The sequence below is a fragment of the Gadus morhua genome, chromosome 5 (assembly GCF_902167405.1).
Source record: "Gadus morhua chromosome 5, gadMor3.0, whole genome shotgun sequence".
Taxonomy (NCBI): Eukaryota; Metazoa; Chordata; class Actinopteri; order Gadiformes; family Gadidae; genus Gadus; species Gadus morhua.
The window spans coordinates 19884974-19912617 of NC_044052.1; the positions used below are offsets into that span (position 1 = coordinate 19884974).

At 49.7% G+C, this 27644-nt stretch overlaps 1 protein-coding gene across 3 annotated transcripts in view; it reads right to left on the reverse strand.

The window, feature by feature from the left end:
- Window positions 1-190: 190 nt before the first annotated feature.
- The window catches only part of actn1 (actinin, alpha 1), a 60098-nt gene continuing 32644 nt past the window's right edge, over window positions 191-27644 (reverse strand). The window contains exons 9-22 of one of the 3 annotated variants that reach the window (XM_030356029.1): window positions 21724-21816; window positions 20720-20950; window positions 19732-19879; window positions 18079-18229; window positions 16599-16707; window positions 15928-16068; window positions 13670-13852; window positions 12989-13123; window positions 12202-12381; window positions 11511-11657; window positions 3078-3158; window positions 2308-2373; window positions 1424-1582; window positions 191-798 (exon numbers count right to left, since the gene is read on the reverse strand). In XM_030356029.1, the coding sequence (XP_030211889.1) occupies window positions 640-798; window positions 1424-1582; window positions 2308-2373; window positions 3078-3158; window positions 11511-11657; window positions 12202-12381; window positions 12989-13123; window positions 13670-13852; window positions 15928-16068; window positions 16599-16707; window positions 18079-18229; window positions 19732-19879; window positions 20720-20950; window positions 21724-21816 (1983 nt within the window). In that variant the 3' untranslated portion in view covers window positions 191-639. The remainder of the gene's footprint in view (window positions 799-1423; window positions 1583-2307; window positions 2374-3077; window positions 3159-11510; window positions 11658-12201; window positions 12382-12988; window positions 13124-13669; window positions 13853-15927; window positions 16069-16598; window positions 16708-18078; window positions 18230-19731; window positions 19880-20719; window positions 20951-21723; window positions 21817-27644) is intronic. The other 2 variants (XM_030356031.1, XM_030356030.1) reach the window with 2 other exon arrangements.

A 27644-nucleotide genomic window follows, 5' to 3' on the forward strand; every position in this document is an offset into this window, starting at 1 on the left:
TTCCATCTCCATTATTTTCAATCAGGTGAAGAAAAATACTTTTTTTTGTTCTGTATAATAAAATATGTCAACTTTATTCTTTTTTTTTTGTTGAAGAAAAACAATGACAAGAAACAAGTAAATAAAAACAGCAACAAACATTTCTCTCTCTCTTTCTCTCTCTCTCTCTCACTCCCTCTCTCTCTCTCTCCCTAGCTCTCTCTCCCTCCTTCCTCTCTCTTGTGAAAAGCACTAAACAACAGACTCAGAGCGTGAGGGAGGAGTGTGAGGAGGTTAGGGGAGTCAGAGAGAAGGAGGAGGAGGAGGAGGAGGAGGAGGGAGGAGGAAGAGGGAGGAGGACACAGGCCATGGAGGGATATGACAACAAGATAAGGCCAAAGGTGTACAAAACGAGCTTGGGGGGGGGGGGGGGGGGGGGGATAGGAGAAGGGGGAGAAGAGGAGGAGAAGGAGGGGGGGGGGGGGGAGTGTGTGTGCGATGCAATGCTGTGATTGGACACGCGGCGAGCGGGACAGTCGAGGGGGGCGGGGGGAGGGAGGATGTCGATGATGACGATGATGATGATGGCGACGGCGACGACGACAACGTGCGACGACGAAGACCCCGCGTCCCGGACGCGCGTCCCCCCCGGGGGCCCCCTCAGAGGTCGCTCTCGCCATACAGCGCAGTGGAGAAGGACATGTAGTCCAGGGCCCCGGGGGCCCCATCGGGCCCCGTGTACGGGGCCATGCGGGCGATGCAGTACTCGGCCTGGTCCGGGGGCAGCTCCCGCCGCAGCTCGTCCGCCAGGATGTAGCTCTGAGGGGGGGAGGGGGGGAGACAGGTTAGGGAGGAAGTACAGCAGCAGAGTAGAGACCCTCTACTGTACTATAACCTTACACAGGTCAGTATAGATTAGTAGTACAGTAGTGACCACTAGAGTAGTCTTAGTCAAATACTACTGTACAACGCTACATTATGAAGTTTAGTATATGGTACTGGTACAGTATCAGTATAATACCGCCTTATGCAGTATAACATTTATTATAGAGCATGTAGTAGCACAGTATAGAGCAGCAGTGTACCCAAAGAAGGAGTACAGTGAAGTGCTACAAAAAATCCAAAAGTCGATACTGATGGAAATGAAACTCTGAGGCGGTTCTCATTTCTGATTGGATGCAATTTGGCGCCAAGAAAAGCGGCAGCCAATTAAGAATCATAAAACAAAACCATCCCCACGTTTAGCCAATCAGAGAACAAAACAAACCCTGGTTTAGCCAATCAGAGAACAGAACGACGCCCACTCTGCGCCAATCAGAAACGGCAAACGAGCGTGTTTATAAGACTGCCGCCCTCCAGCCTCCAGGGGGCGCCGTCCCCCCAACAGACGGCGCCACGCCCACCGGCTGCGCGGCCCCGCCCAGCGAGCGCTGTGATTGGCTACCTTGTCCCCGGCCAGGACCTTGAAGGAGGCCATGACCTGGTCGGCGGTGTCCGTGTCGGCTGTCTCGCGGGACATGAAGTCGATGAAGGCCTGGAAGGTGACCACGCCCATCCTGTTGGGGTCCACGATGCTCATGATGCGCGAGAACTCCGCTTCTCCCTGCCGGGGAGAGAGAGAGAGAGAGGGGTCGCCATGGAGATGAGGACGCCGTGGAGATAAGGTCTCATTGTTCCTGCCCATATTGTAAAGCATCCTTGAGTTTGAAAGGTGCTATATACGTAAATTGAATTTGTTGTGATTATTATTTTTTTATTATTATTATTATTTATTATTATTATCATTATTAGCAAGGTAACGTTTTTTTCTCCATTCTTAGTTGTTATAGTCAACACAATGTGATAACGTAATATCCAAATCACAAATGTATCAATAAATACCATAGATATGACTAATGTCTATGACTAACGCTCCTAAAAGCTTTGTGTGATCTCTTGTATGTTAAGAGTCAAAACATTCAATGTATTGTACTACTATTTCTTCAAATATCTTGTAATACATTACCTGTTATACTGTTACCTGTTCATGACAGTATAGCACATACACATCATCCTCCTTCCTGAGCAGACGTGTTTGTGTGTCTGAGAGTGTTTGTGTGTGTGTGTGTGTGTGTGTGTGTGTGTGTGTGTGTGTGTGTGTGTGTGTGTGTGTGTGTGTGTGTGTGTGTGTTTGTGTGTGTGTTTGGGTGTGATGTGTCTCCATCGATATGATGTGTGTGTGTCTGATGTGTGTGTGTGTGTGTGTGTGTGTGTGGGTGTTGTGTCTCCAACTGTGACTGTGTCAGTGTGTGGTCAGAGCGAGAGAGAGGCGGTACTGATGCTGTTTACCAGGCTGTAACCCATGGAGATGAGGCAGGTTTTGTAGTCCTCAGCATCCATCATCCCTGTTCTCTTCTACAAGATCACCCCAGGGTCAAGAGACCAACCAGGGGCGGAGGAAGGAAGAGAGGGAGAGGGAGACGAAGGGAGAGACATGCAGGAGAGAGAGAAAAAGAAGGAGCAGTAGTGAAAGAAGGAAAAGGAGATGGAGAGATGGGAATATATGGAACAAGAGGGAGGGAGGGAGAGAAATAGGCAGAGACGGGGAGAGAGAGGGAGGGAGAGTAGGAGATAGAGACAAGACATGGAGAAAGATAGAGATAAAGAGAGGAGAGAGATGGAGAGAGTAGAAAAGAGAGAGATAATAGTGACAGATGGAGAGAGAGAGAGAGATGGGGAGAGATGCAGAAAGACAAAGACATGGAGAATGATAGAGACGAAGAGAGGGGAGAGAGATGGAGAGAGACGAAGAGAGGGACGGAGAGAGAGATGAGAGTGACAAAGATGGAGAGAGAAAGAGAGAAGGGGGGGAGGGCAGAATACCAAAAGTAGGAAACCACAATTTTTTCAAAGACCAAGGAGGACAGAGCACAGAGTCCAGCACGACCCAAAGAACCGGATTTGGAAGAGAAGAAGAAATATAGAAAAAGAGGTCGAGGTGTGAAGGATAAGGAGGAAGTGAAGACCAGGGGCCGGGGAGAGGGGGGGGGGTAGAACAGAAGAAAACACAGGGCATGTTAAACCTCGGGGGCCCTCAGGGGCCGGGCGGGGCCAGGTACCTGTGAATCGTTGGCGATATCGAAGCCCAGGCTGATCAGGCAGGCCTTGAACTCCTCGGCCCCCAGCGTGCCTGAGTGGTCCTGGGGTGGGTGACGCGCAGCGGCGTGTGGTGGGGGGGGGGGGTCGGCCAGGCAGGCAGGTCAGCCGCCACGGAGGAGAGCGCAGTGTTGGTGAAGGGGGGGGGGGGGCACGGGCCATGCAGCACACGCCGAGACACACACACAAACGCACACAGAGACACATACACACAGGATGGGTGGGGGAGGGGGTGATTCATGCACAAAGGTGAGGGGGTGAGGGGTGAGAGGGTGAGAGGGTGAGGGGGTGAGAGGGTGAGGGGTGAGGGGTGAGGGGTTGAGAGGGTGAGGGGTGAGGGTTGGGGGGGGGGGCGACATGCACCAGAGACAGAAAACAGAGAACACAAGTGCAGTTTTCGTTAGGACCGTGGCAGGAGCAAGGGGCATTCCGTGACGCACACGCACATGCACGCGCGCGTGTGTGTGTGTGTGTGTGTGTGGCAGGCACGTCTCAACAGGTGTGTTACACGCGTGTGAGCTGGGTTACGTGTGCTTGGCGTTACATTGGGTCAGTATACAGTACGGTGAGATACATCGACACAGGGCTCGCGTTACGTTTAATGTCAGCGACAGGTATGACTAGATGAGCAACAAAGTCATTTCTTTTTCTAACTAAACCTAAAGGTGACATATTTGACCACCAGGTTTGAGTGTGATTAGCCGTTACAAGCCGTTTGAAAATCTGCCTCTTCTGACATAACTGGTATAATATGGGACCTTTAAACTTTTGAATTTCCAAAATGTACGCGACTAACTAGCGTTTTAACCAATGTAAATATGACCGTATTTGACCAATATAGGAATATAGCTTAAGTCACACGAGGACATTTACACCAGACACGGTCCAATGTACGACTGACAGTCGAGCTCCAGTGCACCTGCGGGGTTACCCTGGCAACCATCCACCTGCGTGGTTACCCTGGCAACCATCAGCCAGCAGCCGATGTCGATGACCAATAGGAGCGCAGGAAGAATGCATGATGTAATAGTGTACACCAGAGATGCAAGATCCATCCTTAATTAGGGGTCCAAGCCAACAGGTTGGATCCCTATTGTTTTTGTAAGGATTTTTAGGGGTCCAAGCCAACAGGTTGGATCCCTATTGTTTTTGTAAGGATTTTTCCTATTATACTTACCTCCCTAAAAGTGGGACCACAGCCCAAACCGTAAATGGTGCCGACACGCCAATTGCATGACTAGATCCAGATCTCTTCGGACTATGCAGACGACAAAATCCAGACACGCCGGTCACTAGGTGGCGCTATACCAAGGAATACGCGTTTGGGGCTATAACTCCCACACCGAACCTCCCACATTCAAAACCTTGTACACACAGATTCACTGGAGTCTGCTGCATCTTTTGGCATAGGCCACGCCCATTTGCGTCTAGAATTTTTTTTCGCAAAATCGCGAAAACCGCAAAACTGTTTTTTTCGCTACTCCTCCCACATTTCTCGACCAATCAACACCAAACTTTGCACACGGCATCTTCAGACGCACACGCAAAGAAACCCTCTGACAGTTTTTTGATCCGACTTTCGACGACGAAACGGTAGCATTTGGAATATTGGTTTATTAGCTAAATTAGACGTGGAATAGCAAAAATCCAAAGAAATCCAAAATGAGACATCGGATCGAGTCCAAAGTTTACACACATGTTGGTGCTAACCTTACTGTCGTTCGATAAAAAATTCGGAAAAATTCGCCATTAGGGGGCGCAATAAACGAGGAAATTGTATATCTTCTAATTGGCCAAAGGAATGTTCTTCAAACTCAAGGGAAACCATCAAGGGGCAAACCCAAGTCTATATAGAAAATATGGCCAAGAATTATTAATGTGGGCGGGAGTTATTTGGCAAAGGAAAATTGTCTTTGGAAAATTAAAAATTTCGCCACAGGGCGGCGCCAAAAAACGACGACATTGTCTATCACCTATTTGGCCAATGGAATGTTCTGAAAACGCGTTTTAGGCTATAACTCCCACACCGAAGCTCCCACAGTCAAAACCTTTATATCCACATGTAGTTCACGGTAGCGTTTTGAATACTTGCTTCGCGTTGTGCCGGCGAAACGCACATTTCTTGTCGCGTTGTGCCGGCGAAATGCACACTTCTTGGACCCCTGCATAACTGCTTGCAGTTCTAGTTATTATTATTAGGGGTCCAAGCCAACAGGTTGGATCCCTATTGTTTTTGTAGTGTTTATTAGGGGTCCAAGCCAACAGGTTGGATCCCTATTGTTTTTGTAAGGATTTTTATTATTTTTATTATACTTCCCGCGCTAAAAGTGGGCCCACAGCCCAAACCGTAAATGGTGCCGACACGCCAATTGCATGACTTGATCCAGGTCCGGCACCGCTACTCAGATAACAAAATCCAGACACGCCGGCCACTAGGTGGCGCTATACCAAGGAAAGACGCGTTTGGGGCTATAACTCCCACACCGAACCTCCCACATTCAAAACCTTGTACAAACAGATGCACTGGAGTCTGCTGCATCTTTTGGCATAGGCCACGCCCATTTGCGTCTATAATTTTTTTTCGCAAAATCGCGAAAACCGCAAAACTGTTTTTTCCCTACTCCTCCCACATTTCTTGACCGATCGACACCAAACTTTGCACACGACATCTTCAGACGCACACGCAAAGAATGCATGAAACACTTTTTTGATCCGTCCTTCGACGACGAAACGGTAGCGTTTTGAATATTGGTTTATGAGCTAAATTAGACGTGGAATAGCAAAAATCCAAAGAAATCCAAAATTAGACATCGGAACGAGTCCACATTTTACACAAATGTTGGTGCTAACCTTAATGTCGTTCGATAAAAATTTCGGAAAATTTCGCCATTAGGGGGCGCAATAAACGAGGAAATTGTATATCTTCTAATTGGCCAAAGGAATGTTGTTCAAACTCAAGGGAAACCATCAAGGGGCAAACCCGAGTCTATATAGAAAATATGGCCAAGAATTATTAATGTGGGCGGGAGTTATTTGGCAAAGGAAAATTGTCCTTGGAAAATTTCGCCACAGGGCGGCGCCAAAAAACGACGACATTGTCTATCTCCTATTTGGCCAATGTTCTGAAAACGCGTTTTAGGCTATAACTCCCACACCGAAGCTCCCACAGTCAAAACCTTTATATCCACAGGTTCAGGGTAGCGTTTTGAACACATGCCTCGCGTTGTGCCGGCGAAACGCACATTTCTTGTCGCGTTGTGCCGGCGAAATGCACACTTCTTGGACCCCTGCATAACTGCTTGCAGTTCTAGTTAGGGGTCCAAGCCAACAGGTTGGATCCCTATTGTTTTTGTAAGGATTTTTATTAGGGGTCCAAGCCAACAGGTTGGATCCCTATTGTTTTTGTAAGGATTTTTCTTTTTATTATTCCAGCAAAAATAAACCTAAAAGTGTGCCCACAACCCAAACCATAAATGGTGCCGACACGCCAATTGCATGACTAGATCCAGGTCCGTGAGGTGACGGCAGACGACAAAATCCAGACATGCCGGCCACTAGGTGGCGCTATACCAAGGAATACGCGTTTGGGGCTATAACTCCCACACCGAACCTCCCACAGTCAAAAACTTGTACGCACATATTCACTGGAGTCTGCTGCATCTTTTGGCATAGGCCACGCCCATTTGCGTCTATAATTTTTTTTCGCAAAATCGCGAAAACCGCAAAACAGTTTTTTCCCTACTCCTCCCACATTTCTAGACCAATTGACACAAAACTTTGCACACGGCATCTTCAGACCTACACGAAAAGAATTCCTGCATTACTTTTTTGATCCGACCTTCGACGACGAAACGGTAGCGTTTTGAATATTGGTTTATTAGCTAAATTAGACATGGAAAATCCAAAATCCCAAAAAATCCAAAATTACACATCGGACCGACTCCAAGTTTTACACACATGTTGGTGTTAAACTTAACGTCGTTCGAAAAAAAATTCGGAAAATTTCGCCATTAGGGGGCGCCATAAACGAGGAAATTGTATATCGTCTACAAAATTTCGCCGCAAAAACGCTACACTGACTTCTCGCTACTCCTACCACAGTCAAATCCTTTGTATCCACAGGTTCAGGGTAGCGTTTTCAACACATGCTTCGCTTTGTGCCGGCGAAACGCACATTTCTTGTCGCGTTGTGCCGGCGAAATGCACACTTCTTGGACCCCTGCATAACTGCTTGCAGTTCTAGTTATACTTCCCGCGCTAAAAGTGGGCCCACAGCCCAAACCGTAAATGGTGCCGACACGCCAATTGCATGACTAGATCCAGGTCCGGCACCGCTACTCAGATAATTAAATCCAGACACGCCGGCCACTAGGTGGCGCTATACCAAGGAAAGACGCGTTTGGGGCTATAACTCCCACACCGAACCTCCCACATTCAAAACCTTGTACACACATGTTCACTGGAGTCTGCTGCATCTTTTGGCATAGGCCACGCCCATTTGCGTCTAGAATTTTTTTTCGCAAAATCGCGAAAACCGCAAAAATGCTTTTTCCCTACTCCTCCCACATTTTTTGACCAATCAACACCAAACTTTGCACACGACATCTTCAGACGCACGCGCAAAGAATGCAGGAAACACTTTTTTGATGCGACCTTTGACGACGAAACGGTAGCGTTTTGAATATTGGTTTATTAGCTAAATTAGACGTGGAATATCCAAAATCCCGAAAAATTCAAAATTACACATCGGATCGACTCCAAGTTTTACACACATGTTGGTGCTAACCTTCATGTCGTTCGATAAAAATTTCGGAAAATTTCGCCATTAGGGGGCGCAATAAACGAGGAAATTGTATATCTTCTACAAAATTTTGCCGCGAAAACGCTACACTGACTTCTCGCTACTCCTACCACAGTCAAATCCTTTGTATCCACAGGTTCAGGGTAGCGTTTTGAACACATGCTTCGCGTTGTGCCGGCGAAACGCACATTTCTTGTCGCGTTGTGCCGGCGAAATGCACACTTCTTGGACCCCTGCATAACTGCTTGCAGTTCTAGTTATTATTATACTTACCTCCCTAAAAGTGTGCCCACAGCCCAAACCGTAAATGGTGCCGACACGCCAATCGCATGACTAGATCCAGATCCGTGGGGACTACGCAGACGACAAAATCCAGACATGCCGGCCACTAGGTGGCGCTATACCAAGGAATACGCGTTTGGGGCTATAACTCCCACACCGAACCTCCCACAGTCAAAAACTTGTGCGCACATATTCACTGGAGTCTGTTGCATCTTTTGGCATAGGCCACGCCCATTTGCGTCTATAATTTTTTTTCGCAAAATCGCGAAAACCGCAAAACAGTTTTTTCCCTACTCCTCCCACATTTCTTGACCAATCGACACCAAACTTTGCACACGGCATCTTCAGACGCACACGCAAAGAATGCTGGAACACTTTTTTGATCCGACCTTCGACGACGAAACGGTAGCGTTTTGAATATTGGTTTATGAGCTAAATTAGACGTGGAAAATCAAAAATCCAAAGAAATCCAAAATTAGACATCGGAACGAGTCCAAATTTTACACACATGTTGGTGCTAACCTTATTGTCGTACGATAAAAATTTCGGAAAATGTCGCCATTAGGGGGCGCCATAAACGAGGAAATTGTATATCTTCTAATTGGCCAAAGGAATGTTCTTCAAACTATGAGGGAACCATCAAGGGGCAAACCCGAGTCTATATAAAGATTATGGTCAAGAATTATTAATGTGGGCGGGAGTTATTTGGAAAAGGAAAATTGTCTTTGCAAAATTTCGCCACAAGAGGGCGCAAAAAAACGACGAAATAATACATCTCCTAATCGCCAATGGAATGTTCTGAAAACGCGTTTTGGGCAATTACTCCCACACCGAACCTCCCACAGTCAAAACCTTTATATCCACATGTTGTTCACGGTAGCGTTTTGAATACTTGCTTCGCGTTCTGCCGGCGAAATGCACATTTCTTGTTGCGTTGTGCCGGCGAAATGCACACTTCTTGGACCCCTGCATAATTCCTATTATACTTACCTCCCTAAAAGTGGGACCACAGCCCAAACCGTAAATGGTGCCGACACGCCAATTGCATGACTAGATCCAGATCTCTTCGGACTATGCAGACGACAAAATCCAGACACGCCGGTCACTAGGTGGCGCTATACCAAGGAATACGCGTTTGGGGCTATAACTCCCACACCGAACCTCCCACATTCAAAACCTTGTACACACAGATTCACTGGAGTCTGCTGCATCTTTTGGCATAGGCCACGCCCATTTGCGTCTAGAATTTTTTTTCGCAAAATCGCGAAAACCGCAAAACTGTTTTTTCGCTTCTCCTCCCACATTTCTCGACCAATCAACACCAAACTTTGCACACGGCATCTTCAGACGCACACGCAAAGAAACCCTCAGACAGTTTTTTGATCCGACTTTCGACGACGAAACGGTAGCGTTTTGAATATTGGTTTATTAGCTAAATTTGACGTGGAAAATCAAAAATCAAAAAAAAAAAAAAATTAGACATCGGATCGAGTCCACATTTTACACACATGTCGGGGCTAGCCTTAATGTCATTCGATAAAAAATTCGGAAGATTTCGCCATTAGGGGGCGCAATAAACCAGGAAATTGTATATCTTCTACAAAATTTCGCCGCGAAAACGCGTCACTGACTTCTCGCTACTCCTACCACAGTCAAATCCTTTGTATCCACAGGTTCAGGGTAGCGTTTTGAACACATGCTTCGCGTTGTGCCGGCGAAATGCACATTTCTTGTCGCGTTGTGCCGGCGAAATGCACACTTCTTGGACCCCTGCATAACTGCTTGCAGTTCTAGTTGGATCTGTTCCCTGACACACTGTCCCAGAATATAAACACTGGCCTCAGCGTGTGTGTGTGTCTGTGTGTGTGTGTCTCTGTGTGTGTAGGGTTCACATCAGGACAAGCCAGGTACAATGGTTGATAGGAGCATCTAAATTCTAACACAGTGGTTAGGACCATCAATGGTCAGACATTTGGTTGTCTTTAAACAGCCTCAGTTAAGGCTGGGTCTAAGGCTAGGCTAGGGGGACCTAGCTGCTAGCCTAGCCTTAAACCCAGCCTCAGTTAAGGCTGGGTCTAAGGCTAGGCTAGGGGGACCTAGCTGCTAGCCTAGCCTTAAACCCAGCCTCAGTTAAGGCTCGGTCGAAGGCTAGGCTAGTGGGACCAAGCTGCTAGCCTAGCCTTAAACCCAGCCTCATTGAAGGCTCAGTCGAAGGCTAGAGGGACCTAGCTGCTAGCCTAGCCTAAGACCCAGCCCCAGTGAAAGCTGGGTTTAAGACTGAGCTATTGGGACCGAGCGGCCATGCTAGTGGGACCTAGCTGCTAGCCTAGCCCGGTTTTCACACAATGCAGTGGCCACAGCAAACAGTCCATACTTGTTGTTTAGTTGTTGTGTTACAGGGTTAAGGACGTGTGTGTGCGTGTTGTTTTTTTAGTAACACTGCAGAAACAAGACAACAGTCCAGGGTCGCGGTCTCACCTCAGCCTCGGTGCTTGGCCGACATCCCGAGTCTAAATACGTGAGAAACAAATTCTTGTCACCGGCCGGACCCGACCGAATTCAAACCCTCGCCCTCGCCATCAGAACCACGGCCCGGTTCAGGCTGGCTTCGTGTTCCAAAGGGGGTAATCAGCCCAGCTGTGCTCTTTGTATCTGGGATTCAGCAGCTGTCCCACGCCCGCCTCACTCTCCCAACGCTGTGCAACTCTAACCTCCGACCGCAAATAAAACACCAAACACAGGGTTGATTAAACCAAGGGCTTTGTTTCTAGGTTGTTCCGGGAGGTTGCTAGGGCGTTTTTAGGGTGTTTTGGGTAGCTGGCTTGGTTGCCTACGGTTGGTTGCTATGGTGAGATAATTTTATGAAGGTTTGATCCTTTTTTTATTCTAGGTTCGTAAGCTCATCCGCCACGAACGCATCACCGTGACGCGCGCTTCGTACGTTCGTACGTCGGCGTGTTAAGGCCTAGTTAAGGTTCCACGTCGACGCAACGCAAGAGGGTTTACGGACCCGTTACGTCCTTGCGGACCCTCCTTGCGTCCACCGCAAGGGCCTGAAGTGCGTCTCCCAAAAAGTGTAACCTTGCATCGAGGCGACGCAGCAGCGAGGGCTGTGATTGGTCTGCTCACGTAAGCCCGACATTAACCCAACGCAGAACCACGACTGCGTTGAAGCGGCTGCATGGTCATTTGCGTTGCGTCAACGCCCGACCATTACTAAGCCTTTACACGTGTGAATCTGACGCTAGCGTACGACGGGGAGCACACACGGCGCCCTCGCCGTCTATCTGCGGCGCCACTGGCCAGCACTGACCCGGTCGAAGTGGTTGAAGGAGGCGCGGAACTCGTTCATCTGCTCCTGGCTGATGCCCTTGGCGTCGCGGGTCAGGATCTGGTTCTCGATCTCGTTGATGGTGCGGGCGATGGTGGTCAACAGCTGCTCCCAGCCCACGCGGATGTGCTGCAGGGGGGAGGGGGAGGGGGGTCAGACAGGAAGTTCAGGGAGGATTCGACAGGAAGGAAGGGGAAATGGAGACGACTGCACCCAGAGGAGGTGAGGGCAGGTGGTGAATCATGGCGCGGATTGGTTTTTCGTTTTTTCCAACATGGAGGATGTTACCTCATGGAATAACAGAGGTCAGTTGAGGGGCAGCTAGGCCTCAAAAATGCTAAACATGACTGTGATCTCAGCCCCCCCCCCACCAACAAGACATCAGGTCATCCATTCAACCTGTAGTTTCAGTTTCACTTACAAAGTGAAAGTGAAAGTAAAAATGTTTATAAAGTCATAGGACAAAGCGATGTGATACCATGTGTGATTAGATAAGAGAAGATAAGTGAGGACTTCACTGATCCCAGACAGGGAATAAAGGAGCTCCAGCAGCATGTAAAGGCAGCACAAAAGTGGAATCAAACCCAAACCAGCAGGACGCTGCTTGCTGGGAGGTTCCTAGTGCATGCTGGGAGGTTCCTAGTGCATGCTGGGAGGTTCTCAGCGGCCCTACCTCCATGGTGTAGTTGGTGTGCTTGTTGTCGAAGATGAGGGCCTCCTGGATGAGCTGGTGGTCTCCCTCCAGTTGGTCGATCTTGGGCTTGTAGTTGACGATGTTCTTCTCGTACTGCCGCAGGTGCGTGAGCTGGTCCTCCAGGGTGCCGTGCATCTCGATGGAGATGCGGCCGATCTCCTGTGGAAGAGCCGTTGCAGAAGAAGAAAAAAGTCAATTCAGCGTTATGGTCAATTCCAAAATATGTGCCTGACAAACAGAGGAATCGAAATTGCGTTTGTCTCTGATCCAGGGTTCAATAAGGAGAAAAAAGAGAAAAATTGTTTAAAGAAATAAGTAAATAAATTGTGCAAAATAATTTAAAAAAAGAACACAAAAAAGGAACGCAAGAGCATTCAGTGAGTTCCTGATTCTGTCTGAGGTTTTTGAAAGGCTTTGACGTGTTTGACGCGAATTTCAGCAAATACGCTATACATCACTTGGAGGGGTATTTCATCCGTTCCAGTAGGTTTCAGTTCTCTTAATCCTATTTACTTTTGTGTAACTAATAGTGGGACCGGACTATTAGTTGGGACCGGACTAAGACGATTGATTCCCCCAGAGCTCACCAAAGTTAGCTTTAGCCTCATACTTATTTATGAGCCATTGTTCTCCAGTACTACTGAATCAGTTCAATATTTTAATGTATTCATCAGATCATTTTCACCAGCTTGCAAAACACAGAATCCTCCGTCTATAAAACTATAACTTTGTTTTTACGACCCTCCCGCTCCGGGCAGGGACTGACCTCCATCTTGGTCTGGATCCAGGGCCCGATGACGTTAGCCTGGTTAGCGAACTGCCGGCGCAGCCTCTCGTTGTTCTGCTGCCGCGCGTGCTCCTCGATCAGGGCCTGGTCCCTCTGGGGCACCAACTGCCTCACCTGCAGGGCGGAGGAGGGAGGAGGAGGAGGAGGAGGAGGAGGAGGGGGAGGGAGGAGGGTGGAGGAGGGTGGAGAGGCGCGATTAGGGGGAAAATCATAATCACGATTGTTTTGGTCGATGTTGAAATCATGATTATTCCAACCGATTAATTTTATGGAGTTTGATAACATGATGCATTACTTCAGCGTTTCTCTCAAAAAAACACTTTGTAACTGAGAACTGATATTTCCCCCTTAAAAAAATACCCAAAATGTGAATATGCGAAAGTAATGTACAAATATGTATCCAGCAATTTCTATAAAATGTCAACAATAAAAAATAAAATATCTATTAGTTTGGAGATTGTTTGACCTAAAAATCGAAATCGCGAATAAATTAGATTAATTCTTTCTCTCTCCTTCCCTCCCTCCCTCCCTCCCTCTCCCTTCCTTCACCAAAGTGCTCCACCCTGACGGAGTCATCTCTCCCCGTCCTCTCGTCGTCGTAGCGACTGCATCACCTACAACCTCCCCCCCTCCGGCGGTCTCCCGTGTTTGGGCGCTCACCTTGTCCCACTTGGCGTTGACCTCCTGGGGGTCGATGGCGGTGTAGGGGTTGCTGCCGGCTATGTTGACGTGGTAGGTCTGCACGATCTTGGCGATCTCGTTGTGGATGCCCAGGATGGCCTGCCGCTCCTTGTCCGCCTCGGGCAGCGTGGCCTTGAACTGCTCGTGGGCGGTGCTCAGGCCCTGTCATTTCAAAGTAAAAGCACAACGTCAGAGTCAGACCAAGTCCCCCAGGCAAAGATGGGGTTGGCTTATCTCAGCATTTCCCTCCAAAAACCACTTTGTAACTGAGAAATTTCCCCTTAAAGAACCCCCCACAAAATGTTCAAATAGAAAATATTCAGATCGAAAATAATGTACAAATATGTATCGAGCGGTTCCGTTGCCATTTCTAGAGGACAATTAATGAATAAAAAAAACAGCGTAATAAAAATAAATGTATAAGTTGCTTCAACTCGATTAATTATGAAAAACTAAATTGCGATGATTAAACCCACAGCCCTAGGTAGAGCAGTTTGGCTAGTAACCGGAAGGTCGCTAGTTCGATCCCCGGCTCCTCCTAGCTGAGTGTCGAGGTGTCCCTGAGCAAGGCGCCTCACCCTAACTGCCCCCGACGAGCTGGCTGTCGCCCTGCGTGGCTGCCACCGCCGTCGGTGTGTGAATGTGTGCATGAACCGTTTTAAGTCGCTTTGGATAAAAGCGTTTGATAAACGCCCTGAATGTAAATGTAAATATGCCAGCGAGGCCGAGGGATTCTAACCCATCGACCGAGCCGCTGTGGAAACACTCGATGGGAGTACAACGATAAACCTTGACGGATTCGATAGAAGCCGCAGTGCCGCCATTACTCGTCCAAAATAAGAATGATATTATTGATATCCTTTACTTTGTTTAACCAACAAAGACCTTGAGAGGAGCGTGCATTCACTGAAACAGTCGACACCGCGTCGGCAGTGTTGGTGGACCACATGACTGGAGGCCATTTTGTAATTACAGTGTTTCAGCCATGCGGTTGAAGGCTAGGTCTCTGCATCTGTTAAACAGCGATTGGATTGTTCTAGCGCTGATTCATTATGTTGGCCCCAGAGGCGACGCCCAAGGAGGTAATGATACCATCACAACAGCTTAGCCAAAAATATGAATACTTTATCCTCACAATAACACGATTACAGCGCTGTGCTGCGTCGACGATGGGAGAAATAGTGTGGTTCTGCCTCTAGATTAACTGTTAATGCGAGGAATAAACACTGCCAGCGTTTGGGGTGCAGCTCCCCCACTAGGGTTCTGTTCTGTAGGACGGTTTGGATAGAAGCATTCAGATATGTGCCATTAATGAGCAGCGAGGTTCCTCTCACTCTTCTCCCAGTGAGGACGTTGGGTCCCGAACACAGAGCCTTTCAGCGGTGAGTCAGACACCCGGATCACTACAGCCTCCCTCCTCCCAGACCCATTACCCAGCTGGGCTGCGGAGTAGAGATGTTCCAATACCATGATGCCATTACGATTCCTTAACTTGAGCCGATACCGTGTATATGCCGATACAGCCTCCAGCATTGTAACTACTATTAACACTAGCTCATATTGAAGGGTGTTCTGTTATTTATTTGTTTTGAGAACAAGATCATTTACATTTATGATCTATATCCGATTTATGATCCGCCCGCCTGGTCACCATGGGGACCAGGGCATTCAGCCGATCTGCCCCCCACCTCTGGAACACCCTCCCACCTGACATCCGTAACTCTGACACTCTCTCCACTGTTAAGTCCAGTCTAAAAACACATCTTTTTAAACTGACATATTCAATCTAATTCATTGTCTTCCACCCATTTCACCCCACTTGTGTTAATTGTTTCAATGTATCTTGTTCTTGTGTTTTTTTTTGATGATTTTGCCCTGTAAGGTGAGCTTGAGTGCTATGAAAGGCGCCCTCAAATAAAATGTATTATTATTATTATTATTTATTATAATTATAATAATACATTTGTAGCTAAGCGTCCATGCATCCATGTTTTTCCGACCCGGTAGCTTAACACCGCCCTTGCGTGTGATGTTCTCTGCCTGTGAGGTCAATTAACTCGCCACGTTTCATGTGGTGCTATCGGGTCTTAAAGGCAGCATCGGGTATCGGCGAGCATGGCGATTCCATGCTGCGATCCGATACCATTACACGACTAGCTCATGTAATGAGCTCATCTGAGGGAGTTCCGATGCAGGTGTTGGTATGGGAACCACTCCCGTGGGGAGGGGGGGCTCACCTGGATCTCCTCGATGGTGTGGACGATGAAGGTGTCCTGCAGATCCTCCATGGCGCCCTCCATCCAGTTGTTGAAGGGCGCGGCCCGCTTGGCGAACTCCAGGTACAGCTGGTCGATGGTCTCCAGGAGCTTCTCGGTTCTCTGTCGGCACACGGGGAGAACACGCTTAGAACCGGCTTCAAACTAGTTCTGTTCACCAGTCACTCAGTAGTTCCTTCATCACTACTCATCCAGCTTGATTCACTTCTAGTCAAACCAGCTTGATTCACTACTAGTCTAACCAGCTGTATTCACTACTAGTCAAACCAGCTTGATACACGACTGGTCTAACCAGCTTGATTCACTACTAATCTAACCAGCTTGATTCATTACTAGTCTAACCAGTTTAATTTACTGCTTGAACCAGCACAATTCGTCCAACCAGCCTCATTCACTAGTCCAACCCGCTTGATCCACTAGTGACCAGCGGTCAGTCGGGTGGAGGGTAAACAGCCGATCAGCGTCTAAGCAGTCCTGCTATGCAGGTTCTTATAAGGCCTCGACTCTCAGGGTCCAATCAACCCACACTTTTATTGAGTCCCTTTGTTTAGAGGATTACCAGACACACTCTCTCTCTCTCTCTCTCTCTCTCTCTCTCTCTCTCTCTCTCTCTCTCTCTCTCTCTCTCTCACCTGCAGGGCCTCACTGCGTTTCTGGGTCATGTTTCCCAGTCCGTCCCACTGGTCACAGATCCGCTGGCAGCGAGCGTTCACACTGGGAGAGTCATAGTAGTCCAGCTCACTGCGCGCGCACACACACACACACACACACACACACACACACACACACACACACACACACACACACACACACACACACACACACACACACACACACACACACACACACACACACACACACACACAGATAGACAAGCAAGCACACACACAGATAGACAAGCAAACAACAGACAGACACGAACACGCACACACATACACACACACACTCACACACACAGATGCACATGCACACACAATACCACAGATAGACACACACACACACACACACACACACACACACACACACACACACACACACACACACACACACACACACACACACACACACACACACACACACACACACACACAGGGAAGATAAATGAATTAGCATTTCAATTGCATCAGTTACTTTCCAGACACATCTATAAACGTTGTCGCACACATGTTGATTATATTAACAGCAGGGGACTGTTCTCTGATCTGTGATTACACAACCGCATATGGATGGAAGGCTTGGGTCATAACAAGGAGTCATTATTAACGACATGCACCGCGACATTGTCAGGGTACGCCATGTGAAAGGCACCTCGGGATAAACATTCTCCTTATGTGGGAAGGAGAGTGTGGCAGCAAGGGGGACTCACAGCTGAAAGGTTCTGAGTTCGCTTCCCAACGTCCTCAGTCTAACCTTTAGGCATCCAAGGGATGGAAGATGCCCCCTAACCTCCTTAATGACCTGTCTCTGAACTGTCTAACCTCTACCTGCTCCTTAATGACCTGTCTCTGAACTGTCTATCCCCTACCTGCTCCTTAATGACCTGTCTCTGTACTGTCTAACCCCTACCTGCTCCTTAATGACCCGTCTCTGTACTGTCTAACCCCTACCTGCTCCTTAATGACCTGTCTCTGTACTGTCTAACCCCTACCTGCTCCTTAATGACCTGTCTCTGTACTGTCTAACCCCTACCTGCTCCTTAATGACCTGTCTCTGTACTGTCTAACCCCTACCTGCTCCTTAATGACCTTTCTCTGAACTGTCTAACCCCTACCTGATCCTTAATGACCTGTCTCTGTACTGTCTAACCCCTACCTGCTCCTCAATGACCTGTCTCTGTACTGTCTAACCCCTACCTGCTCCTTAATGACCTGTCTCTGAACTGTCTAACCCCTACCTGATCCTTAATGACCTGTCTCTGTACTGTCAAGTTTTTTGTTGCCCTCTGGGGGGCTAGGGTCAGGGAGGTGTCAACAAGAGTTGGCCCGTTAAGCCCTTTGAGACTGTAATGGTGATTAAGGGGCTATACAAATCAAATTTAATTGAATTGAATTAACCAACCGTCTCCGGGGATAAAAAATGGTGGCTGTGTTGCCCCCGGGGATCTGGGCTTACTTCAGCTCCTGTGCGATGGCGGCGATCTGCTCCACGCGGTCCTGGTGGGCTGCCAGGTCGCTCTCGAAGGCCTCGTGCTTCTTCAGCAGCGCCTTGATCTCGGACAGGGAGGCGGTCTCGTAGTCGCGGTGCTGCAGCATCTCCTCCTTACCTGCAGGGGGAGACAGAGAGCGAGTGAAAACGCCGCAGTGCTGCCGGCTCTACGGTCTTCTGCTCTGCTGCTGCTCTGGATCAGTTCTGCATTAGTTCCACTGTTTTCTACTCTAGATTTATTCTATATAAGTTCTACTACCTTCTACTCTAGTTCTGCTGTAGATCAGTTCTACATCGGTTCTACTTCATCCTACTCTAGATCAGTTCTGCATTAGTACTGTCTTCTACTCTGGTTCCTCTGTAGATCAATTCTACCATAGTTGTAATATCTTCTATTCTAGATAATTTCTACATTAGTTTGACTGTCTTCTACTCTAGATCAGTTCTGCATTAGTTCTACTGTCTTCTAGTCTGGTTCCGCTGTAGATCAATTCTACCATAGTTCTAATGTCTTCTACTCTAGATAATTTCTACATTAGTTTGACTGTCTTCTACTCTAGATCAGTTCTACATTAGTTCTACGGTCTTCTGCTCTAAATCAGTTTTGCATTAGTTCTACTGTCCAACGGTTTGACTGTCTTTCGACTCTAAACCAGTTCTACATTAATTTGACTGTCTTCTACTCTAAATCAGTTCTGCATTAGTTCTACTGTCCAACGGTTTTCTCAAACATCAGCTGTTTGAGATCAACCGACGTCCACTGAGCTTTGTGGCCCGTGGCAACCACAGGAAAATAAAGCTATCCCAAAGAGTGCCGTTGTGGTTGAATCACACAGGGACGTTTTGTAGTAGTAAAAGGAAGTGGCAGTGATTCATTTCTGTTCCCGTCGGGATGACAGGAGACCCGTTGTGATTGGTCCTCACAGGCTGAGTCACTACACGCACAGCAGTGAGCATGTCCAACAAACTCCCAGAAGGAATCCTCGGACAAGAGGCCCTCACGTATGAAGACAGGGTTAGGGCCTTCGATGACCGTGTGTGTGTAAGTGTGTTTGGGTATGTGTGTTATATATATACTGTATAATGATAGATGTAGGTGTGTGTGTATCCGTGTCTCTCTCTCTCTCTCTCCCCCCCCTCCTCTATCTAGCTCTCTCTTTTTTTCTTCACTCTCTTAGTACCTCTTTCTCTCTCTCTCTCTCCCCCTCTCTCTCTCTCTCTCTCTCTTATTCGCTCTCTCCCCCTCTCTCTCTCTCTCTCTTAATCGCTCTCTCTCTCTCTCTCTCTCTCTCTCTCTCTCTCTCTCTCTCTCTCTCTCTCTCTCTCTCTCTCTCTCTCTCTCTCTCTCTCTCTCTCTCTCTCTCTCTCTCTCTCTCTCTCTCTCTCTCTCTCTCTCTCTCTCTCTCTCTCTCTCTCTCTCTCTCTCTCTCCCCCCCCCCCCCAGGACCAGGAGTTACAAAGTACCTTTACTGGTCCTTGTTCCAAACTGCACTAGCTACAACTGGTTAGAAGACGCCTCTGATAAAACCCCCCACAAGCAGCCCACGAGTCTCCCCGTCGGGTTCGGTCCGACACCGACCGCGGCGCTACTCAGCATGCAGCGCTCCGACGGCCACGCACCGTGGGTCCAGGCCTCGTGGATGGCCGCCTTCTGCCGGAACTTCTCGGCCAGGTGGTCGAGTCTCTCCAGCCGGCGGATCTCGTTCAGCAGCCACTCCTCGTAGCCCTTCTCCGCGCCCTCCAGACCGCCCCACGCGTTGGAGATGTCCTGTGGGGGAGGGGGGGGGGGGGCAGAGAGCCACGAGCGGGGGGTTAGAGGGTCCGTCAGGGGAGCAGGGTCCTCCAGTGGGGGGGGGGGGGTTCTTGAATCATATCCCCACAGTTTAAAATGGTCTCTCTCTCTCTCTCTCTCTCTCTCTCTTCACATCCTTCTCTCTCCCCCTTTCCTCCCTCGTCTCCCTCCCCCTTTCCTCCCTCCCTCCCTCCCTCTCTCCCTCCCTCCCTCCCTCCCTCCCTCCCTCCCTCCCTCCCTCCCTCCCTCCCTCTCCCTCTCTCTCTCTCTCTCTCTCTCTCTCTCTCTCTCTCTCTCTCTCTCTCTCTCTCTCTCTCTCTCTCTCTCTCTCTCTCTCTACCTCACCCTGACACTAGCCAGTTACACTCTACCAATGGTCTTTGCAGACAGCCAATCCCAGACAGAGACAGCAGCGTTCCTCATCGCCCCAGGACCCGGCGCAGTCCTAAAGGGGCTCCGGACCCTCGACACTGACACTGGTCTCCGACGCCCTGCAGTCGGGCCGGTTAATAAACACCTCACTACGGGACCATCTGGCCCTGGGGTGTCCCGAGAAGGGAATCGAACCCCTAACCCTAGCAGTGTTAATGCATAGGGCTAATACAGTTCAGCTGGAGTCAAACCCGCAACCCCGCCAGTGATACTGCCCTACCCTTGAGCAAGGACCACTCTACGAACCCCAGGACGTCCTGAAACCATCCCTCCCTCAGAGGCCTTGGGTAGCCCCGCCCTGGTGTGGAGTCAAACCCGCAACTCTGCCAGTGACACTGCCCTAACCCTTGAGCAAGGACCCCCCGGGTGACCCCCAGGACTTACCGAGACCATCTTGCCCTCGGAGGGCATGAAGGCGGGCCTGTTGCTGAGCCGCAGCTTGGTCTGCAGGGTGTTGAAGTTGATCTCCAGCTGGCACTTCTCCTGCACCTTGGGGGGCTTGTGCTGCCGCCGGTAGTCTCGGAAGTCCTCCAGCTTCTGCTGCATGGCCTGCATGGTGTTCTCCGGGGCGCGGTTCTCCAGCCAGGGCACGGTTCTCCGGATCCACTCCAGCAGCTGGGAGAGTGTGCGTGCGTGTGTGTGTGTGTGTGTGTGTGTGTGTGTGTTTTGTGTGTTTGTTTCGTGCGTGGGTTGAGGAATGTGTGCGTGAGGGTTAGGTATGTGTGTTGTGTAGATGATGATAGATGTAGGTGTGTGTGTGTGTGTGTGTGTGTGTGTGTGTGTGTGTGTGTGTGTGTGTGTGTGTGTGTGTGTGTGTGTGTAGGTCAGCATCAAGGGGCCACAGGTGAGCATGCAGGGGGAGAGAGGGGGGGGATTGCAGATGACACAGAAGGAAAGAGAGAGAGAGGGAGAGAGAGAGGGAGAGCGAGGGAGAGAGGGAGAGAGAGAGGGAGAGAGAGGGAGAGCGAGGGAGAGCGAGGGAGAGAGAGGGAGAGCGAGGGAGAGAGAGGGAGAGAGGGAGAGAGAGGGAGAGAGAGGGAGAGCGAGGGCGAGAGAGGGAGAGCGAGGGAGAGAGAGGGAGAGCGAGGGAGAGAGGGAGAGAGAGGGAGAGAGGGAGAGAGAGGGAGAGAGAGGGAGAGCGAGGTAGGTGGGCAGAGAAGAAGGGATGTTTTGTTTGTGATAAAAGAAGAGAAGATAGAAAATAGATACGCAGATTTAGATCTTGAGCTTTAACAATCATCTCCAATATGATGTTTAATATACCAGTGGTAGGTGGATAGGTGGATGGGAGAGTGGATACAGGGGCATATGGGTGGGGGCGGGGGGGTTAGACACAGTACAGAGAGCAGGGAGGGGGGCAGGGGGCTGTAAGAAGGGTGGGTGCTCACATCACTGGCTAGCTTCTCGTAGTCCTCCATCAGCTGCTCGTTCTCCTGGTTCACCGCCAGGACCTTGCAGATCCGATTGGCTGCCGTCTCCGCCTGCGGGGGGGAGGGGGTGGGGGGAGGGGGGGGGACAGGATGAGATTCCGCAGAGTAGCATACACTTCATTTCATTTTTATCACATTGATTTAATATTCATAGTGTATGTTTTTTATGTCTTATATTCTTATAGTCCTACTCTAGCTAGGCAGCTCGATGGTTAGTCCCTCGTCTAGTGACTCCAGCTAGGCTAGACTACTGGTTAGTCTAGTCGTAGGTTTGTTTTATTTACACTGTGAGCTTACGAGTCGACTGAAGGCTCGTAAAAGGTAGTGTTTATGGCGGTCTCTGTGTGTTTCTGATGTGGCCGTCTGAATGCCAGATTGTGACTACGTCGGCACACTTTTTGGAAGAGAAGGAGACGAAGAATTAAAAGCAGATGGAGGAGAGCGAGGCCGAGGCAGAGCGAGCGAGAGAGATGTCAAAAACATTGCACCTGTCTTCAGGTGTATGTGTGTGTGTGTGTGTGTGTGTGTGTGTGTGTGTGTGTGTCCCAAGAGTCAGCTAGTGAGAGTGGGAGAGAAACAGAGAGAGAGACAGCGAGGGTGAGAGAGAATGACAGAGAGAGCGAGCAAGAGAGAAAGGAGAGACGGAGGGGGAGAGAGAGGAGGGTGATCGACAGAGAGAGAGAGAGAGAGAGAGAGAGAGAGAGAGAGAGAGAGAGAGAGAGAGAGAGAGAGAGAGAGAGAGAGAGAGAGAGAGAGAGAGCGAGAGAGAGAGCGAGAGAGAGAGAGAGAGAGAGAGAGAGAGAGAGAGAGGGGGAGAGAGAGAGAGAGAGAGAGTTATTTGAGCCCTGCGGGGGAGAGTAGTGCTGCTGTATCGACTCTTCTGGTGGGCTCTCCCAGGATGCATTGCTTCTCCCCTGGATTCCACTTCACCCCAGACTTCAACCAACCCTTATCTAATTTTAACTGTCTCAAAACTTTCTTTTAGCCAGTATCTAATCTTAACCATCCCTAACCTCACATTTAGTAACCATCTCTAACCTCACACCTAAACTAACCGTCTCTAACCTAATATCTAAACTAACTATCTCCAACCTAACACCTAAACTAACCTTCCTTAACCTAACACCTAAACGTCTCTAACTGTACACCTAAACTAACCATCTCTAATCTCACACCTTAACCAACTATCTCTAACCTAACATCTAAACTTAACCATATCTAACCTCAAACCTAAACCATCCTTCCCTAACCTCAAACCTTAACCATCCTTCTCTAACCTCACACCTAAACCATCCTTCCCTAACCTCAAACCTAAACTAACCTTCTCTAACCTCAAACCTAAACTAACTTTCTCTAACCTAACACCTAAACTAACCTTCTCTAACCTAACACCTAAACTCAACCTCACGCCAATTCCGATGCATCATGGGAAAATCCCCAGAAAAGTTCTCCTCCTCACTCTTCCTCCACTTCATAAATCGTTTTTTGTTTGTGGGATTTGGACGATGCAATGAAGTGACGAGTGTTTCCGTGGCAACGAGTTTAACCCCCCGGGGTGCCTGGTTGAGGAGCTGTGAACTCTAAGCGCCGCGAGCGCCCTGACACGCTGCAGGAGAGACGCGGCAGCAGCAGACGGCGGGCAGACGGCACGCGCGGGAACACCACGACCGTGTCAGCACGACCAAGAGGGCTGAGGAAACACTCCCGGACCTCGTGACCATATACGGTCATTTCTTAACCTCGTACCATTCAAAAATACGACGTCGGGGATCGGGAAAGACGACCCGAGTGGTACTCTCAGAAAAGCAACAGGGCGTAAAGATGAATGTACGTTGTCGGAATGGAGCCTTTACACAGCTCGTCAATAGTGCCGGCGTTTAGGATTAACGTCCGATTTATTCACGTTTGTCGCAGCACCAGCCTGGGCATTGAATCTCGACTTGACTAGTCGGGTCTGATGCTCTGGGCGTGCCCCGAACCGAACGGACCCGTCACTAACGTCAGGAGCTGCACCTTTGTTTCTCCTACGGTGAAAAGGGTCTTTTGGAAAGAAGGCCATGGATGAGAGTGACCATCCACGTCGAACCACCACTGTGGGGTCCCCTCTCAGAAGCTCAGCGAGAGGATTCAGTTCACTGGCTGGAGCACGTCCTCCACGATGTCTTCACCAGACAGGGGAGCGTCCCGGCCAGCCGCGATCCTCTCCTCTCCCTGGCTCTGGATCTACTGGTCACCTGAGGCCTCCCTCCTGATTGGGCCATGAGGGAGGGCGACCGCACCGGTCAGGCGGAGATGGGGGATGACGGCCGGCCTCCCCCTCTCCTTAGCAGGGAGGGAGGGGGGGTGTCCGGGGGGGAAGCTGCCTTAAAAGGCCGGCCGCGGGGATGTGCGGTGCCTCCCGGGTTCTGTGAGCGATGTGAACGCACGCGACGCTGGCTCTGTTTACAGGAGTCCGGCGCCATGACAGCAAGGAAACACAGAGCTGGAGTACAGACTAAAGATGGAGTGGATTTACCTCTCTCTTAACCTAACGCCTAAACTGAACCATCTCTGACCTAACACCTAATCTAACCATCGCTAACCTAACACCTAAACTCAACCTCATGCCGTTTCCAGTGCATCATGGGTAAAATCACCAGAAAAGTCCATCCCCAAGTACAGACTGAAGACCGCAGAGACAGGAGGACAGTGAGGCCCCCCGTCCCCGGCAGCTTGGCGGGGGGAAAGGGGAGAACTCTCATCCCTTCTACAGGTCTCTCTCCAAAGCCCTTGTGGAGGTCATTCCTTGCCGTTGGGGTAAGGGGGGGGGGGGGGGGGGGGGCCTTGGCTGACTCTGAATCCATTCAATGCAAGCTTATAAATCACTTTAAGACTGGAAGAGGAGCTCCAAAAGGAGCCACACCACTTCACTAACCTGACCAGAGGCAAGGCTGTTGGATAAACAACATGGTGGACGATTCTCTCTCCCACTGAGGCTAACTTAAGGTAACGTTAGCCGGAGTAGATCTAGCCCAAAGGGTAAACAGTTCTGGGTTTGTACGTCTAACTGCTTTTAAAGAGGTTCTCGGCTTTTGGGGGGGGGGGGCGGGGGGACGAGTCCGGGATCAGACGGGAGCAGAAGGGAAAGGTCCTCCCTTTCCCATGTCCCGGGACGCCAGGGTCGTTAAAGTGGAAGGCGTCAGACAGCTCTGTTAGAATAGCAAGTGGCTGCTTAGAAAGGCTTTCAGAACGGGAGAGAATGCAGGGAGGAGGCCTGTCTGCTCCTCACTGCTGTGCCGTGCGTCTGGGGTACAATGCACGTTGCATTTACATTTGGACATTAACATTTATGGCACTTGGCAGACGCTTTCATCCAAAGCGACTTTCCTACAAACGGTTCGTACACACTTTCACACACCGACAGCGGACTGAACCAGGCGAGGCGACAGCCAGCTCGTCGGGAGTGGTTAGAGTGAGGTGTCTTGCTCAGGGACACCTCGACGCTAGGAGGAGCCGGGGATTGAACGAGCACTCTTCCGGTTAAAAGCCAACCCGCCCTACCTCCTGAGCTAAGCTGACTTAACGTCATAAGGATGCGTCGATACAATCATCACGGGTGCAAAGCGATGGACGACATTGTTTTAAAATGACCCCCATTCCGAAACCACCAGTTCCGATTAGATGAGTGGGCACACCCACTTGTGATGTCACTAACGGGGTCGGTTTTGAAACGTCTCGTGATGGCTCTTTTCAGCCCTCGCACGCTGTGATAGAATGAGGGACCTAGGAACCTGAAAGAGGGGGTGTGTTGGTTTTGTGGTCTGCTGGGCTGGTCGTGGGGGGGGTTGGGTTGGGTTGGGGGGGTTGCTCACCTTCTGCTTGCCTGAGAAGGCGTGGTAGTAACACGACACATAGGTCATGACGGCCTTCTCGTCCGGCCGCAGGGTGTTAACGATGTCTGCCCGGGAAACGGAGCGGAGGGAGCAGAGAGGGCGAGAGAGGAGGAGAGGAAGCACAGGGGGGAGGAGAGGGAGAGAGGGCGAGAGAGGAGGAGAGGAAGCACAGGGGGGAGGAGAGGGAGAGAGGGAGAAGTGCAGAGTGAAAGTGTGCAGAGACAAGAGGAACCCCGCAGGGAGTGGGAGTCACCACAGGGGGCGACGGTGAGCGCAGGCTTCCTCCAGTCCCCCCGTTGGATGGCATTTGGCCAAAGTTCTCAAGTTCAAATTGTCTCATAAAGTCGATAAGGATATTTATTGTAAATCCGCGTTTGTCTAAGCCCTACGCTTTAAATGCAAGAGTTTGGAAACGAGCCGATAAGGATGCGGTGGTTTTTATCTCAGCCTGCGTGTTACATCGTGTTCCCTGCGTGTCGGTAGCGGTGTGTTAATGCTCCGCATGAGACCAGCTGAACTTCGTTTGACATATTCCGTGGACAGACGTCCAGGAGTGTCTAGACCAGGATCGTTATCTCTCTGAAACTATGCGACGATGTCATCCTCCGCTTGGATCGCCAACGGACGAACGCCGTCGAAGGCCTCCGACGGTCGGGGGGGGGGGGGGGACGGACGGACAGACTTGGCGCCCTGAGCCGCCATGACATCACGGTGAGTGGTGTCACCGCTGCCGTGGCAACGGAGAGAAACCAGACCAAGGGGTCCAACTCCTGTTCCACTTATAAACAGGCTGACATTTTTGATCCGGGTTCGTTAAACACAGCTGGAGGGACACTCTCACCTCTCTCTGCCACTCTCTGGGCTCTCTCTCTCTCTGTGTCTTTCTGTGTCTTTCTGTGTGTGTCTTTCTGTGTGTGTCTCTCTCTCTCTCTCTCTCTCTCTCTCTCTCTCTCTCTCTCTCTCTCTCTCTCTCTCTCTCTCTCTCTCTCTCTCTCTCTCTCTCTCTCTCTCTCTCTCTCTCTCTCTCTCTCGCGCTCGGCCGTGACACGGTCGTCTGACGAGACGCAGAACCCGGGTTCCACGTATCCATGGAATCACGAGGCAGACGTCTCCACGGTAACGGGATCAACAGCACAACAAGGTGTATAATCCATACAGCGCCTCAGTGGGGATGGAACCACGGTCAGGAATGTCTTAAAAGCATCCTGGCCGCGCGTTACATCCACCCGGGGGCCAGCTGAGGTCACTGCTCCCTGCTCTGAGCCGTGATAACACAAACACACACAGGGGTCACGCAAAGTCCTGGAACGGATTTCGACGCTCCGGAGCCGGGAGTATTTATATCAGGATATGTCTTTTTGACTTTGTCTTTGTTTACATTACTTATCTATTTCATTTATTTTTTTATCGTATGACTATGTTTCAATGTAAAGCAGTTTCAGTGTATGAGAAGTGCTTTATAAATAAAGTTGCCTTGCCTTGCCTAAACAGTTAGGCGAGAAAGCGGTAAGATCTTAAAATAAGCGCTGAACTTTACAGATCACTAATTACTCGACCAATTACATCCCACACACGGATCGGATTTGCTATTCAAAATGCCTATCTATGACGATGTAAGGACTCTTGACTTCACAGTGTGGAGTTAAACACTGTCCTGTCGGTTAGCGTTAAATCAGTCACCAGTCCAAACCGGTCGGAACCGGCCACGGAGTGTGTTCAACGTCAGCTCGACACATAGATCATTTGATTGGCTGTCGGGGAAACTCTGGCCTTCATCACATCCTGTCAGCCATCGTTTATCAGAGCGCAGGAAGTCGGTGTCTCCCTCTCTGCTCTGTGTCTGCGCAGGGTTGACCGGTGGGTGATTATTATGGGATGGAGGAGGACTGGAGGGAAGCTGGTGCCCGTCGTCGCGGCAACGACGAAATCAGACGCCGACGACGACAAACAAATAGACAGACAAACAAACAGGAAGGAAGAGGTGCCGTTGTTTGTGTTTATTTTTCC